The sequence below is a fragment of the Athene noctua genome, chromosome 2, assembly GCF_965140245.1.
Source record: "Athene noctua chromosome 2, bAthNoc1.hap1.1, whole genome shotgun sequence".
NCBI classification, from domain to species: Eukaryota; Metazoa; Chordata; class Aves; order Strigiformes; family Strigidae; genus Athene; species Athene noctua.
The window spans coordinates 67661986-67679948 of record NC_134038.1 but is presented as its reverse complement, the minus strand read 5'-3'; the positions used below and the strand labels follow the sequence as shown (position 1 = coordinate 67679948).

Here is a 17963-nt window from a genome sequence, read left to right as displayed (position 1 = left end):
AAGATACAAAACAACCATGATTTCTTTGTATCTGCTACAGGGAAGAAGTTTAATAAATGTTGATCACCTAAAACCATGTCTCTGTGCAGCAAGTAGTGCTGATACTAACCAACTATCCTTGAAGCTTTCTTCAGCTGATACACAACACTGTGGATGAATATTTTTCAGTGAGTTTATTTTTGGCCCAAAATTCAGTCTAGGTGTTGCTACATACATTGAATATAAATTCTCTAACAGTTTTGCCCAGGCAAAAAAACGTAGAGCAAGGGTATCTGTGTGTGGGGAGATGACTACGTTTCTCTTTTAATTTGAGAGTTAAAAGTAGAAGCTTATATGTAGGTCATGAGAAACCAATTTCATTTCTCTCTTGATTTAAACCCCTGTCTCCTATCTGAGGTAAATTACTCAATCCCAGCCATTCCTGCTGATGCTGTTCAATTTTGCTTATATAAATATCCATCGGAGCAAAGATTAAAAGTTTTGCATCCCTAGCATTTGTCCCACCCTGATAATGGATAGTTTTTCCTTGATACCTGTTGTTGCAGCTTTTCCATTTTTCATGGAACAATTCACAGGATGTTTGGGCATAACAATGAATTTTCTAGCCTCTGGTAGTAACTGTCAGACTGAAGGAAGGGCACTTAGAATCCAGTTCTTACTTCAGAAAATGCTTGTTTGAGCAAGGCAGAAAAGTGTTGGCCAGAGAAAGTGACAGCACCACTAAAGCACACTGTCTAGAACATGCTTTGGGAAGCCGAAGTAGGAGGAATTAATTCTCTTAGGTGGGGAATTGCTCTCACATGAGCAAGCCTACCTGAGTTACTTATTTAAAGCAGCAGCTCTGCTAATCCAAACCTTAGTCTTTGTTTCTTTTCTCACAAAGACACAATTATGAAATGTTCAATTCAAAATAAATAAGTCATTCAATTTGATGTGAAATACAACTTCTGTGCTTTCACTTTAATGAGGAAGGAAGCTAATATTTCAATATAGTGTACTTGGACCATAGCATTCATGTATTTATTGGTATGACTGCAACAGTAAAAAACCTACATTTATCCCCAGTGTCTATGAGGAATTGACTCCTAAGTTTTTGGATAACCGGGCTATTAAATTAGATCACGCAAAAAGAAATAGGAACGATCCAGGAATCAAATTATTTTTGAGGATATCACATATTTCGTATTATGAAATAAAACTCCTGAAAAACACATGAGAGAGGATTTTCTTCCCTATATTTGCTTCCACATAATCGATGGAAATTTTAGTAAGGGCAGAGTCAAGTCAGTGTTGAGGGGTCCTTAAAAATCTTATATCTCCTTTCACACTAGAGCATGACTAGCAAAAGTAGTTCAAGTTCATAAACACTTTTTCATGTAATTCAAATTAAGTTTAAAAAAGAATTCAGAAATAAAAGAGGTTTCTGACTGAACAAGGAGCCTTTACTATATATGAAGGAATAAATAAAGATGCTTTATGTATGTCATATATATGCCTGTGATGTATTTTTAATAAATAATTTTCTTTCTTCTCTTTCCAAGGCCAGATCTTAAAATAAATTGTTAGGTCCCTCTGTTCAATTAAAAAACAGCATCACATTGCCTTTCAGCAAATGCACAATCCCCGAAACTTTCATTCATATTTTTGTTCTTGCATTTAATTTCACCCGAGACATAGAATATATCTACTCATGGTGCAAATAATGAACAAGTCTTCCCTCTATACAAATAGTGCAAACTACTAGATACCTGCTTTTCTGTGAGGATGACACGGCCAAGGAGCTGATCTTCCAGCCCTTTCACAGTAACAGTAAAGTCAATCACTGTTGTTCTTGCACTAATTTCTGGAGTATAGGCAGGATTAGCCAATTTTGTTGTCATATAAAGGGTAAACCCCTTCATCAGATCTACCTCCTTGTCACCTACTTTCACCTGAAAATAAAACATTTTACTCAGTTTTCAAAACAGTTATGTTAGCCAGTGAAAAATAGACGAACTTTTTTTTTTTACTTTTTTTTTTTTTTTACATTTACATTGACACTTTTAATACTTTCTGCTTAAAGGGTAAAAAAAAAAAAAAATCCCATAAGATTGGTGTTTATCTTTCTAAGCATTGCAAAGGTGTGAATCTCAGCAGTATCCATACTACCAGATAACCAGCATCTGTCCTAGTTTTTACTTTCATGTTCACAATAAATCTTACTTTGTGCGCTGAACCGGATTTTATGAAATTTTTTTCCAGTATGTTATCAAGAGCAGGATCAAGTTCCTCTCCAAGATCTTCTATTAACAAAGGTCGGCCAAGGGACATGCAGTCTTCTATATGACTTCTGAAGAACTTGTGGTTCATAGATGTAACCTAGAAAGATTAGTTCACAATATGGCATGAATATGCAAGCACATAGAAAGTAGTATAAAATCTATTGCAGCTTTCAAAAATTATACTCATCCTGGGATATCTACACAAATTATTATGTTTTAGTGACTAACACTCACCTCTGCTGAAATGAATGGAAGATTTGCTTTAAGCTTAACAGAGAAGGGGATCGCACTTAATGTCTGTCTTTATTGTTATATATATATTTACTTATCTACATATCTATCTAATCACTGTAGTATCTTAATACCATTTTAATATTAATGGATTTATGCTAATTTTCATTAATGTGAAGCAGAGAAATATTTATAGGGTTCAGACAGGGAACCAGTGTTACATAGGAGGCCTGGTCTCACATCAGATGTTGACTTTTCAATTCAGTTCCCGTTTTACAATATAGTCTTAAAACTGCTAAAAATCACATAGGGTCTTTTTCACTTATATAAATTTAACATAAGCCTTTGAAATGATATTTGAATAGCCTTTCCAGGCATCTGTTAAGCTATGGTTTTGTGGGGTGTTTTTACCAGAAAAAAACCTAGGATAGACATGCTTTTAAAATAAATCCTTGTCTTGCAGGCAGTGCTCTTTGAAAAAGGTATAATTAAAATATCTAGAGGCTGATTGCACAGTCTTAAAACACTGTATTATTTAAAAATTAATACTATGTTCCACTACTCTGCACTTTTAGCTTTGTTATAATGTAGGCATGTGTGTATCCACCAAAACAGAATGTTGCCTACATTTTTAGTCCAAATGAAACTGAGGGATGAAGTTAGTGTGTTAGCGACCAACAGTATAAAAGTAACAAGACCATAGCAAATTACAATATCCCAGATGTAAAGGCATAATCTAAACACTTGGTTATTTAGAGTATTGACATAACTTCGTTCCTCCTGGCCTTTACAGGGGGACAACTCAGATTCTTCTCACACAGCTGACAACTGAACCAGGATGTCTAAAAGCTCATAACTGACTGAATTTTCATTTGGATAACTTCCTCTGCATTTAGAGGCTGCATCTGTGTGTATTCAAAGCCATGTAAGTTTTGAACATACTCAGGAGCTCAATAGTTAAGCTCCATCAGGATTCACAAATTTCATAGGCTAGATATTTACATAAGGCAAACTTGGTAGACATTTTTCTTTGGTTCATCAGTCAAATGTCATCATCACTTATAGCATATGAGTAGTGGAGAAAATGGAAATGAAATTATATTTATGTTTATTATATTTATCTCCCAGTCCCGGCTTTGGTGAGCCTATGATATAAGATCCTTACACAATTACTGGACCAGAGAATGGAATGGGCAGTCCCCTCCTGCAAGCTGCATGTTGGCACATGATGAGAGCAGCCACCTAGACATACAGAGTCAGTGCCACTTAAGGGAGGGAACTGAAGTTGCAGCTTGGAGGACACTTTAAAATTACTGGGGAAAAGGCTACAGCATGGTGGAAAGATTCAGTGTAGGTCCCTAACTGAAGGAGATTCACTGTTGCCACTCCTGAGCTCAGCTTGGCAGCTCTCTGAAATCCTGAGTAGGAAATGAAAGTTGCAAAGAGGGTGGAATATGAGATACATCCTTCTCTCTATTGTTTCCTGGTGGTTACTCACACTACCATTTCTTGATTCAATTTTTGGGGGCTAAAGAAAGAGTAACTTAGAGGAAGCCACATTATCTACTATAAGACAGTAGATTTCACACAGTCACAAAATACCTAAAATCTTCCGTGAATACAACTCACATTTCTAGCTGTGTTTTTACACCATTTTTTGAGCATGTTCATCTTACCAGAAACTGGATTTGGTGTGGGATTGAATGTTGGACCTTTCTTAACAGTACTCAGAAATACAAATCTAGATCAAGCAATAAATAGTTAAGGATTCAGCTGATGACATCACCATTATGTGATCAGCTGTCTGGATGTCACTATCCTTACCTTCATTCTCAGTTTCTCTTTCTTATCCATCACTCTCATTTTGAGTGAAGATAGTATAACATGCTATTCATGTGATAATGGACAGTTGTAGGACAGACTTGATTTATTAACGACTAACTCTTTAGTATCATGCTCAATCTGGCCTGAAAATATATCATGTGTTTATAACTTTACGATAACCCATCTTATCCTTATTGGTGTAATAAAGCATGCAGGGTAGGCTGATTAGAAGGAAAAAAAAAAAAAAAAAAAAAAAAAAAGGTTTAATTAAATAGAAGACCCAGATCCCAAACAGGGTGCACTCCTAGATAGAAAGTGAGAAGAGTGAATAAATTAAGAAATACATAATGAGTATTTTTATCACATGCATTTAACCATCAAGATGCAGCCTAACTTTGGGCTTTGTGTTTGATATGCCTCAAAGATCACTAGATTTCCCTTCTACCTCAGACCATCCTTCTTTTTCCAGTTCTTTCCTTTTTCCTTTCCCCACTTTGCTCTTAAAATGCTTACCCTAAAATGTTATTGCCATGCAGCACCAACTGCCTGATCCCGTCTGGTCATAATTTTGTAAGTCATTTACTTCCTTCTATGTTCCTCTTTCTCTATGACAAGTAATTAAAAGATTCACCATAAAAATAGATATGGGATAACATATAATTCCAATTTGCTCTTGAAACTGTCTTTCTGGGAGACAACAAAGCAGTACAAGCTATTTCACCCTGATACTGACAGGTCACAGGTTTTGAATCAGTCTTGTTTTAACTTCTGCTTAACTGCACACAATAAACATCAGATTTAAATGACACATGGCCAAAGTATGATGACAAAAAAAATAGTCTGTATGGCTAAATATGATGTGAAAGGACACACACATAAAAATATTAAATTAACTATTTACCTGAAGTCCATTATTCTTTTCCTTATTTTTAATCCAAATCTTTCCTTGACCTTGTGGATCAATCAGCAAAGGATATCTAGATGCTTTTGTGACAATGATGCCATTCTGAATTGAAAGGTCATCATTTGGAAGACCCTGGAGGTTCCATTCACCCACTGTAGCATTGTCAACAAGCATACCAGTAAGGTTCAGATCCTAACAGAAAATATGTGATTACAAAATTAGTACCAGTCAGAGTAGTTACACTAAAATGTTTGATGGAAGGTTTTTCTTCTTATTCTGATCATAATGCATGGTAGAATATATTTGGTAGTTATTGTTTATTATTTTCTTTCTTTAAAGTTCAGTGTTTAAATCACTGAGGTTGGGCAATAATGAAAGTGAATCCTGTTGAGGCTTTGATTTCCATCAGAGTGCTGGAGAAACTCTGAAACCATTTCGATATCTAAAGGCAAGCTGATTTTGGTATTGGCAAACTCTTGTTGATAGCTCAAGAGAAAGGGTTGTCTTGGTCACAAGAGTTTCTTCCTGCTTGTAAAGTTTAAGTGGCCCTCCAGGTATGTATATGAACACAGAATAGCTTGTGGAGACTCAGAGAACAGATGTGCTATGGATCAATAAGCATGAACAATCATGGAAAGTTGTTGCTGCTATGGTCAGAACTCTTCCCACTTTGTATATTCTCCTGAAGTTTCATTTGCACACATTGACTAACTTGCTTTATTTTATTCACTATGAACAGTGACTGGCCTCCCAAGAATGTCTGTGTGAAGAAAACAGTGCTTAAAATCACAAACCAAGCTCTCTAAATTAGGTAAGTGCTTAATAATTATGTGAGTTTAAAAAGAGTAAAACTGAAGGGCTTTTGTATTTGCTCCTTGCATTTTTCACTCAAGAATTCCTATGTGTAAGCCTTCTCTACAAATGTTTAAAAAGAAAGGAAAAGCCTGTGACTCCTGCAAAAATCATGTAATTCAGCATCTGAAGCCTAAAGCAAAATTTCAAATACTGTGAGGCTTGTGATACAATCATGATAGGGATACCTGTTGTTGCAAGACTCAAAAGCTTTTTTACTCCTTTGATTTTTTGACTACCCTGATTATTTATAGAATCTGAATGAAGAAACAAAAAACATTGTCAGAAGACAAAGAAACTCTAAGAATCCAGTTTCCATTTGTGAAAAAGACAGTAGATCATTTAATAGCCAACATCTTCAGCAATTGGAACCTAAAACCATATTTAGCTCCTTAAGCAGATGAGTAGGATCTAAACAGATTTGAATTTTTTTTTTTGTACTGCAGTAGGAAATATCAGTCACTCTGCAACTCTGAAACTTAGCTAATTTAAGTGCCTAACTACACAGATAGATAGATAGCTAATTTTAAACAGCTCTCTCTAAATTGTTATGCCTAAATGACTCATACACCCACAGCCAGTTAGTCTGTGACAAAGTAAGGCAGATGTCAAGCCTTTTGCTTGAACTGCAAAGCTGCTTTCTTTCCTGTGGTGTGAAGTATCAAGAGAAGACCATATGCTGCCTTTTGTGAGCACTTAATCCACTGGAAAAAATTAAAACTCTCTTCCATACACTATCATTGAATTCATAGTCCTGTCTTTAACAGCAACTATCTAACCAGAATGGTAATTATGGTTTGAAACTCATCAATTATAGCATTCTGTATCTAACCTGTCCATATGGAAAACAAAAAGCAACACAGAAACAAGCAAAAAGTATTACACAAATTTTGAAGGATACAGCTGAGTAGTAATGTGGTCAGAACATCTTCATAGAGGCAGAATTTTAGTTCTTTGTGTCTTGTTTTCGAAGGACATTATGCATCCAAGTTCTTATCCTTAAATGGTAAGAATCTTGGCAGATATTCCCCAAGGTAAGTAGCTTTTTAGATCATTTTTTATACTGAATTTGAGAAAAAGCTTCCCTGGGATGAATATATGTAGGATAATTCCTATGCTACACTGGTAAAGAATCTTGCCTGAGACTGCACTGCTACTGATACTTTATTAATAAATCCATCTTGGCCTTACATACTACTTATCATCAGGAGCTTTCAGAGGGCTTGCTGGGCAAGTCAGAATCATTCATCTTTGTAAGTCATAGCATAAATTGGTCTGGCCTATGAGATTCACTCTGTCAGGTCAAGGTTAATCACTGTTACAAGAAGTATTATGCATGACCTGACATTAAAAAAAAAAAAAAAAAAAAAAAAAAGATTCACAAGTAACTTGTATGAGATGAACGGCATGACAAACCTCTCACGGCAAAGAGGTTTCCCTAACATAGGCTTTAAGAGTCAAATCCCTGAAGAACCTGAAAGGAAGATGCATCAGGGATATTAATCCACCTTCAACTGCTTCACAATGAATACAGCCACAGCTGCACACAGGTTGCTCACTTGCTCCCAACAGCTTCCAGCAGCACCTGCTCTGTCAAAAGCTTTGACAGCTGAGGACAGGAGCCATTTGAGCTTAATGATTCCACTCCTGTACTGAGACTAAGAGTCTCCCTGAACTACTTCTCTAACTTTAACTGCTGGAGAAAATGTATGCAGGTATTCACAAAAGCAAGTAGAAGGCAACACGGACATATTACTCAGAAAGACAGTTTTGATTATTATGGCCTAAATTCTGCCTTGAGCATGAATATGTCTTCCAGGTGCAAGGAAGAATATTAGACAGACCTGCTAAAAGTCATGGAATAGGAACAAGGCTGCTGCTGGCCACCAGCAAAGCCTGTGCACCAGAACAGCTGCCAGGCCCGGCACTCCTGAGGCAGGTAGTGGTAAAAGGAGAGAACAAGATTCATGTAAAGGAACCTGCCCTGTAACATAGTCCCAGCATGCAGATTGCTCACTTTAAGGAAGGTAGTATATGATGTAGCAGGGATTTGAAGCTGAATGATGGGATCCCAGCTCTGCTGCATTTTAGGCCACGTCTACCCACACAGATTAGGCCAGTTGAGGGGAAGCTGTAATGTCAGGCACAGAACAGCCTCACTGGCGACAAATGTTCATGCATGTAAAAGCTTAGACTGGAGTAAGCTGAAGTGGTGTAAACCAAGCTTTACACAATCCAGGTTTTGTTTAATTTATTCATTTCAACAAGGTTCTTCAGATTAAACTACATTAAATGGTGTGGGTACACAGAAGTGGGTATGACAGGAGGGTATTAATTGATAATACATGCAGGTGCTAGAGGTGATATTCCCTGGTTCAAAATGTGCAATGTTTTTTTTCTATAATTGTGTGTAAATATTTTTATGTCAATCAATTAATCAAGCTACACTAAGAATAAAAGTGTGAAGCTTTAAAAAGGAAAAACTGTTTAGCTCCATTTTACAGATATATACTAGCAAATCTAGATTATTAACCTGTTGTACTTAAGTAATCCTAAATGCAAATAATGGATATTTTTATTCCCAGACTAGATTGTTGTGTTCAAAATTTAATATCTTAAGAACAGTAGGTTAAAGAATTTATGACGTAATGAAAACCCTTTCATTCAAACTCGCTTTTTATATTCTAGATTTACAGTTCAGAGTGAAAAGTGGCTGTCTAGGGAGAGAGCAGATTTTTAGTGGCAGCACACGATAGGTGATAAAAGTGGAAACAGGGTATCTTGCTGGGTCCCTGGAAGTTGGTTTGGGCATAACTCCCACCCAACCCAGATGCCACAGACCAATCTCCTGAGGGCCTAACTTGGGAGGTACTGCTTCAAAGGCTGCCTGGAAAACTATAGGGGCACAGCAATACCAGAGGTGGGGTGGTATTCTCAAACATATTCACAAGTTATTGTTGAGGGAGACAGTTACAACTAGTGTTTTCTTCAATATATGTATTTTTTACTGTCAGTAACTGCTAGATGTGACTGATTTGCTTGACTTTATGACTGAAATTATGGACACAACATTGTATTTGAAAAAAAAAATCAGCTGTGGGGGAAAACTGAGACTACCTGATGGAACATTCTATGATAAGGTAAATCTGTTTTAAGCTGGTAAATTTTACTTTGTTTCCCACATTACATAATTTCCTCCCAGGGCATCTGACCTCAGACAGCATCTCTCTCAGATTTGCCAGAGTGATGGCTTTGTATACTGATCCTGCAAAGCATGACAGTATAAAGAGGATCTTAAAACATACTGGTTTAGATGCTCAGTTGTCAACTGTTCAGATTTTATTTAATAAAATTTGATGGAATGTGACAGTCTGTATATAATCTCCCAATTATGTACTTTTCTGGAACAGAATGCTCTGTACATTATTTCTCTGCAAGGCAAAGAGCAAGGTCAGGACAGAGCGTGAACACTTACATTACTGTATGGAATCTTGCTGTTGTCCATCTCTTTCTTCCACAATTGGAGCAGCAAATTCCTGTACTCCTGATTGAAAGGTCCAGAGTAAGAGAGAAATCCAGTGGCCAGAAGAACATTCCCCACTAAATTAATAATTTGATTTTGAAAGTTTTTGCTGCTTGCTGTCCAGCGAAGCTGTATGTAAAATATTACAAAGAAGTTAGATTAAGCAGCTAGAAAACTAACATGAAGATCTAACTTAAGAATTTACCTCTTTCTGGTAAATAATTGTTCTTTGAACCCGGAGTAATTTTGGCTTTAAGTCATTCTTCTCAGAAGTAAAAGTTTGCTTGGAAGAGATGGCAACAGCCTGACTAAGTGGAGAAAAAACATCTTTTCCAACAAGCTGGCCAAACTGGTAAGAGCTTTAAAGGAGGAGCAAAGTGGGAGGAAGAGGATGAGCAGCAATGATGTGAAGAAGTGGAGGACAGCGTTGGCAAACAAAATGTGTGGGGTGATATAAACAGTAGGGACCTTGTAATCAACAAAACAGAGCTAATGGAGGACCACCCCTAGCATATCCACATAAAAAAAGAAGTGCCTACCAGACAGAATGATGGGGATAGCTTTCATGCTGTTTCTGGGAAATTAGCACAGCTAGGCTGAAGTGCTTGTACACTAATGTGCACAGCATGGAGAATAAATGAGGAATTAGAGGTCTGCATGCGGTTGCAGAGTCATGATGTCATGGGGATCAGGGGGACATGCTGGGAAGGCTTCCACAACTGGAGTGCTGCAACAGGTGTATACAGGCTTGTTAGGAAGGACAGACTGGGAAGGTGAGAAAGGCAGTTGTCTTACATATGAGAGAGCAGTGGAAATTCATGGAGTTCTGCATCTAAGACTCTGGGATGGACAGTGAACCACTTGGGGGCTTACTAGTTAGAATTGGAGGGCAGACCAACATGGATGATGCTGTGTGTGTCTGTTACAGACAATGTGATTAGCAAGTAGATATAGTCTTTTCCAGACAATGGGAAAACACCTTGCATTCACAGGCCCTGGTCTACATGGGGGACTTTAACCACTCTGATATCTTCTGCAGGGACAGGACACAAGCAATCCAGGAGATTTTAAGGAGTACACTGACAAAAAATTCTTAACACAAGTAACTTAGGATCTAATGAGGGAAGGCAGTTTGCAAACAAGAAAGAACTGGTCAGGGATGTAAATGTCAGGGGCAACTTTGGCTGAGAAAATAGATACTGTTTAGCCTTGAAAACTGACAGTGCTGGGGCAATTTTATCAATGTGTACAAATACCTCATGGGATAGTGTAAAGAAGACAGTGACAGACTCTTTTCAGTGGTACCCAGCAAAAAGACAAGGGGCAATGGGCACAAACTGAAATACAAGAAATTCCAATTAAACAAACAAAAAACCCCTTTTTACAGCGAGAGTGGTCAAGGACTGGAATAGACTGCCAAGAGAGGTTGTAGAGTCCCCATCTTTGAAGATATTCTGAATATTCAAAAGGACAATGCCCTGAGCAACTTGCTCTGTTTGACTTTGCTTTGAGCAGAGGGGGTTCAGTTAAGTCTTGGCTTCACAGGATGCAATGGCTGAAGTCAAAGCTCTCATCAATTTTGACTCTGTGTGAAATCAACCAAGGAATTATCAAAGCAAATAATCAGACAAGAAAAAAAGAGTATCCTGCATCCTCAGGAAACCTTCAGACTGAAGCCAGAAAAATCTGCATAGGAAAGGTAAATTTCAAGCTCAGTGTAGAGGATAACGATTAGCCCATAATTCTGTGAAAAGCTCCAGTAGAAATCTGAACTTCAAATATAATTCAGGAAATTAGTCAAGCTCTAAATTCCTGTTCTTGTATACTTGGTTAGAAAAAGAAGGTAATCCTTCTTATAAATATATTAGGGCAATTATTTAGGTTAAGCCTAATTCCTCTTCTTATTAAAGCTAAAAGGAATTTGGCTCCTTGGCTTTAAATCTTAAGTTTATCCAAATACAAGCCATATGATATGACATAAATCTTCATACAGAAGAATGAAGTTAACATAAGAAATTGTTTGTCTTTGTTAGATACATTAAATTCAATCAAAAAAACCCGTAACTAAAAGTGACATATGATATCATGATGTCACCATGCCTTGAATTTCTTGAGCACTACTAACGACCATTACGTAGTATTCTCAAAACTGAACACCTGCTTTGCACTGGAAACCTACTCATATGTGCCAGTACCTTTTCTCCACCTAATCCTTCAATCAGAGCTGTGGCATTGTTCATCTTCCTTTTGCATGCCTCAGCATCATCAAGTAAGGCCTGCTTCTCTTTCATAGCAGAATCATACATGGCTTGTACTTGATCCAGTTCCATTTGCTTCTCATCCAGCTGAATTTGTGCATTATTCAGCTCCGTTTGGGCAGCTGCAAGTCTTCCTTCTTGCAAGGCTAAATTTGCCTATAAACATTTAAAAGTAAAGAGTGGTTAATACCTATTATTTGGCAAGAGTAAATGACATCCATTTAATGGCATATATTGGGTACTTTAAAATATAATATGTATTTAAGATTACAGCAGGTTTTTTTACTTTTTTACTTTTTAACCTGAAACTGTAACACAAGCATAACATTGAAGTTATTCAATGCAATCTTAAAATTTTTAAATAATATTTTCAGAATGATCTATTGATCACACAGTGATCAAGGATTTGAAATCACAACACACTTGAAATAGCTGTAGACATATATCAATAGATATATGAGGCTACAACTCATAAAATGTTTTCTGTAATATATTCTCAGTGCAAAAGAAAATTAAGATTGTCCTCATGGATTATAAAATAATAATAATGATAATGGAAACTACTCTTTTCCCATCAATTACTTCTACAATAAAAATATACCAAACACATTTTTTCCTCCTCTGGAAACTAAAACTCTAGAGATTTTTCTCACATCTCTATATAAATTTGAATGACGACTGGCCAATCATTTAAACGTGGCCTCTTAACTTGTATATTCCTAAAAGAGATAAAAGAAGTATCCTGTGAATTCAGAAGGTGTTTCCAAGTAAATGTTTGCAAAGGATTAGAGACTGACGGAGTTATTATGAAATTCACACTTATAGATAAAGGTTGTTTCCATTTACTCTGAAAATTTAAAACACTTGTTTAAATACCATGTTTCTTATTTCTGTTTTTTCTGCTATAAGAGTTATGAAGATGGAAACCAAGAATCTGTAAAAACTGTTTTATTACAAATATTAAATTTGACATTCACATTACATCACACCAGAAGAGTAACAGTACAAGGAATCTCTGGGATGACTCTTGGTAAACACTATAACCATGGCTTGCATTTTTATGTTAGGTCTTGACTAAAAATATAGATTTAATTCTTATCAAAATATGCTAAAATCAGCAAATTCTTCTTGCTTTGCATAGAAAAAAAAAAAAAAGAAAGGAGATAAGATCATTTTTGGAAATCTAAACATGATAAAAAATGCAGCATGAAGTCTGGTGGATTTCAAATGGCAGATCTGTGAGCAGGGAATCAGAGAATCATATATGTACTAATCAACAGAGTAGTACTGGTTTATGAATTACATATCTCGAGAATAGCACTGTCATCAAAAAATTTGTTTCCTGTAGCCACTGTGTCTATTGACAGATCCTAGAGATAAACAAATATTTTATAATGGAGATAAGCCAGCAAAATGGCTGCTCATAAAATCTGCATCATGTAGGAATACTGAAATATTTCTATTCCGCTGTTTATCAAAGAGCACATTAAACAGCATCTCCTAGAGATAAATGCTGTTAAATGAATGAGTCTTGTTAAGACCCAGCTAAGTAGATTTCAGAACCAATGCTGTTATTTTTTAGTGAATCTTGGACTATCGGGAAAAGTTTAAACAGTAAAGGAGTAGGTGATGAAGGGTTACTTTGTCATGCACCAGGGAAGAGGTGGGGAGGGCGAGGTAAGAGAGAGAAAGACAGTGCCGGGCTCTTTCTGGATCTTAATAACAAAGTCCCAACAAAAAAAATGTATTAATAAGTTAACTGCTTTAGAAAGATCCATAAGAAGAAGAGGAACATAGATAGTAAGTCTTACATCCCTTACATCCCTTCAGATGTTTCGCACCCCACATTCATGCAGCGTCAGACAGAGGCTGGATAGAATCATAGAAATCATAGAATCACAGAAAACCAGGCTGGAAGGGACCTCATCTGGTCCAACCTTTCTTGGCAAAAGAAAGATGGGATAGATTTTTCCATGGCAGGCTGCACAAAGCAGATCCTGTCCATGGAGTGAAAATTCTCTCTTTTGGTCACTGAAGCTAGTATAAGTTCCTCTTATTAGTCTGTCTTATTAAAGCAGTTACCTTATTAAGCCATCTGTTGTTAGGCCTTTCTTACTGAGACCCAGAAAGTGCCCTGCACCAGCCCTCTCTCTCCTACCTCACCACCTCCCTCCCTTTCCCTGTGCAGAGTATCCTCCTATCCTTAAACTCTGTGAGGGCTAAAAATAGGAGTAAAACAAAGCTATGGCATATTGTTTCGCCCCCAGCTAAAAAATAGTGAGGTTACACAGGGAACAAGATCCTTGGAGAGTTGGGAAGAACAGCCTAGGCAGAACAGCTGGAACAACAGAGAACTTACACCTGTCTGTGTGGATGCATATTTCACTTTGACATTTATCACAGTAGCATGTGAACCTCAATGGAAAAGGATGGCCATGTGAATTCCCAATACATATGAGCAACGATGCCTTGTAAATATGAAAAACAGACCTCTGTGCAATAAACTACCTAGAAAAGTGCAAAAGACTGATCTTAAAAGCTCTTAAAATGCTACCAGCTTTGAAGATATAGGGATAACAAAAAAATACTTCAGATGAGTACAAGGAAAAAATGTATTGTATTCTAACATGCAAAAATCCAAAATTATTTACACAAGACTTTATGGGATCTCTAGAAGATGACATAATAAATTATTTTACAGACAATTTAATCAAAATTTTCAGCCAATTTTAGGGTAATCACAACAAAATAATAATAAATTTTGGTATTAGTTTGATGCTTAATCATATGTGATGAATAATGGCTGGTTGCACAAGAATGACTGCTAACATACCAGGATGACCAAACTATGTGATTCCCAAAGGCAGAAAGTCTACTTGTTTCAGATTACCTTATGAAATCATCACTATTTGCTCTCTCTCCATCTTTCTTTCCAACACCATTTTTCAAAATTACATGGGTACAAACATGGCTTTTGTATTGGCATCACTGTCAGGTTGGCTGGCAGCTTCCTGTGCAGAGCTTTGCCATGAGAGCAGGAGGCAAGTTCTGCTGCCAAGGAGAACCTTCTATACAAGAAGGCTATTACAGTTACAAAGATTTCCAGCCAATTACAGGCGAGAAGGAAATGTGTCTCCCAACCACAAAGAACCACTGTGGCCTTTCTAATTTTAGTGTCATTGCTATGTGAACAAGCTTCACACCCTTCATTTCATCCCCCTGAGTCACACAGCAAAGCAAGGATTCACAGTTTGTTCCAGTTGGATGCAATATGAAAGCCTGAATAAATGGATTTTATGTGAATGAATCATGAGGATTCAAGACATGAGTTCCACACCCTTATCTGTGCTTCCAGAGAGGGGGCACTACACATGAACATAACCAGGCTTGCATGAGAGCAGCAGCTTCAGCCTTTTCTTGCCATTGGAATTGTGGGGAAACACATGGACAATCCTCTCAACATACTCTCCAGCCTTTACCAGTGACTTTACCTCCTCTCTGCATCTGTCTGCATGGGGCAAGTACAGAGACAGTAATGTGCCAACAGAATAAATTGTTAAGCAGCTTTTCTGTCTTCTTCTGAGATGCTCTCAGAGAAGACTTCATAGCAGGTGGTGAGATGATCCTGCCCCTTTTAACCTTCTTGCATTCCACATAAAACCAGGACAAATAAACATGTAATTATGTAATGTAATTGTAATCCAGTTATACAGTTAAATTAAACATGCCCAGGACCTTTCTCTGGCACTGAGGTTAACTAGGGTAAAACAGCTAGCTCACATTAAGCTCTCTCAGTCTCCAAAACAGTATGTCTGCATGCGACCAGCCTCACTGAAATGGCCCTTACACCAAGCCAGTTCCAGAAAGGTGCCCAGAGATTGCTGAGAAAATGCTGCTTAGCCAAGACCAAATTCACACTAGGGATCATTCTAACAATTCAGCAGTGCAGATGATCACTTTCCAATGTCTAGAAAAATTCCCTAGTACTCTTTAATTTATTAGTATTGACATAGCCATAAGTTTCTTGTTGATTCAATGCAAACTCAGTTTTGCAAAGCACCGAGTACACCTGGCCCTGATCCAAGAAGGCATTTAAATAAAAATGCCTTCTCCAATAAAAAAACTCACACCATTTAATGCTATCTCCACTCTTGAATAGAATGCTGAGGCCAACACCAGATCACTCTGAAAAGCAGCTCTTGCTCAGCAAATTCAGGAAATGTTACTAGAAGAACCCACAAGAAAAAATGCATCTGAAACTTTATAATTCACGACAGGTGAAGATGATTTGGAGCTTTCCTAGCATCTCTCATATCTCAGGAATTTTAGCTTTTCAAGTTCACTGTTCTTACAGTCCATTGAGCACTCACTACTGCTGGACCAGGCCAGAAGGCTTCTTGCACTTGAACACTGTCACTCAGCTCACGAGCATCTGTGGATGTGCCAGGTGACCGCCTTTGTCTATTGCCTCAGACCTGTTCTGGGCACGTGGCATCTGACTGACAATTCTTTATGGAAATGTAGTCTCAAGCTGCTCTTGTCCTAGATCACTGCAGGTTTTTCACGTAGACACTCCATTGGTTTTGTATCAGCTTTCTCAGAGCCTAAATATCATGCTAAGTTTGGATTCATTTTTATTTAGACCAACATTATAAGAGAGATAAACACATACACAGGTTTTGAAGACATTCAAAAGACCCATGTTTTCACTTCAGCAATTTAAAAAAATGATACACCTCTACATATGTATACATATATAGATATGAGCACACGCAAACAGATCCATGCAGAGTGGCATCAATGAAATCTTGGCCTCAATTTCTTTGCTATCACTGACTATTCTTTGGAATTAAAACAACCTTTGAAAGACACAGAGATCATGCCTCTTATCTGTTTTTCGCAGCCTCTACTACCTACTGAAAGATTCTCCATTTTTTCCATTCAGTTACGTTTCCTGACTTCAATCTGTTTTGATAGGTGATCTAATCCTCTCCTTCACCCCCTAGAGTGTATGCTTTCCTTCCACAGTTATTGTGGGCCTTGAATTCAGACTTGAATGCTTGTTTTCCTGCATCACCTTGACAAGGACACACTTATTTAAATGGATGACCATCAAATTTTGACACTCCTTGACTGTTACCTCTTCCTCAGGTGCATAATTTCCTCTTATTGCCTGATGTGGTTTTTAGTTCAGCATGGAGACAAGTGAAAGCAGAAAAGGAAATAAAGTATCATATTTAAAACTGAGTTTGACAGGGAGAATCCTCAATATCAAACAGAATTTATAAACTGTAGACAAACTTCCCTTGATCATCGTAAGAGCCTAAGGAGAACTTAATTAAAATCACTGGAGACATCTCTAAGGGAAATTATACTGCTATACACAGTATTTTAATTGGAGGTTAACAGAATCCCAGCAAAATCCAGGGCTTCTTCATTCTGCTGTTATATTCTTCAACTAATGGATAAATAGCAGATGGAGTTTCAGAATTACCAGATTAATCCAGCTGGCTTGTTTACTAGGTAAGAAGCTAGAGAGGAACAGCTCATAGTCATGCTGCAGGTTTATAGGAAAGTAGCACACATGGTAATCACTGTATGATAAGCAACTACACAACAATGTATTTGCAGGAAACATGTGGTTATACTTTCCGTGTTTGATTCTAACTAATGACCCTTAGGCTGTAGGACACATATCTAAGTATTGTAGGCCTCCATTTCTAGGAATGAGTTAATTTTTGCACACTATATTTACTAAAATATAAGTCACTATTAATTAGCTTTCACAAATTGTCACATTTAAGATAAATGAGACACTGAGTCTCAGTTAAGATGCAATTTAAAAATATATTAGATGGATTTTGCAGGTGTTGAAGGGGATTTATCTCCTAGAACAGCAGTTAGGATAAAGCAGCTTGATTAATTCATTCAGTAAAAATGCTTTTAACACTGGATGATTTAGCCTGTGCTAGTACTTTACACAGTTTAATTGTACATTTATTTTCAATTATTTTCTTATCATCACTTCAGTGCTTCCTGCAATATTTCCTGCATAATTTAAACACTTCCTCCCTCTGTCATCTTCAGTTTTAAAATATCTGTGACTATTG

At 37.1% G+C, this 17963-nt stretch overlaps 1 protein-coding gene across 1 annotated transcript in view; it reads right to left on the bottom strand.

The window, feature by feature from the left end:
- Window positions 1-17963, bottom strand: part of LOC141956926 (dynein axonemal heavy chain 5-like) — a 169947-nt gene that overhangs the window by 47484 nt on the left and 104500 nt on the right. The window contains exons 60-64 of the mRNA XM_074897797.1: window positions 11791-12009; window positions 9548-9724; window positions 5218-5412; window positions 2203-2358; window positions 1749-1931 (exon numbers count right to left, since the gene is read on the bottom strand). Coding sequence (XP_074753898.1) covers window positions 1749-1931; window positions 2203-2358; window positions 5218-5412; window positions 9548-9724; window positions 11791-12009 — 930 coding nt within the window. The remainder of the gene's footprint in view (window positions 1-1748; window positions 1932-2202; window positions 2359-5217; window positions 5413-9547; window positions 9725-11790; window positions 12010-17963) is intronic.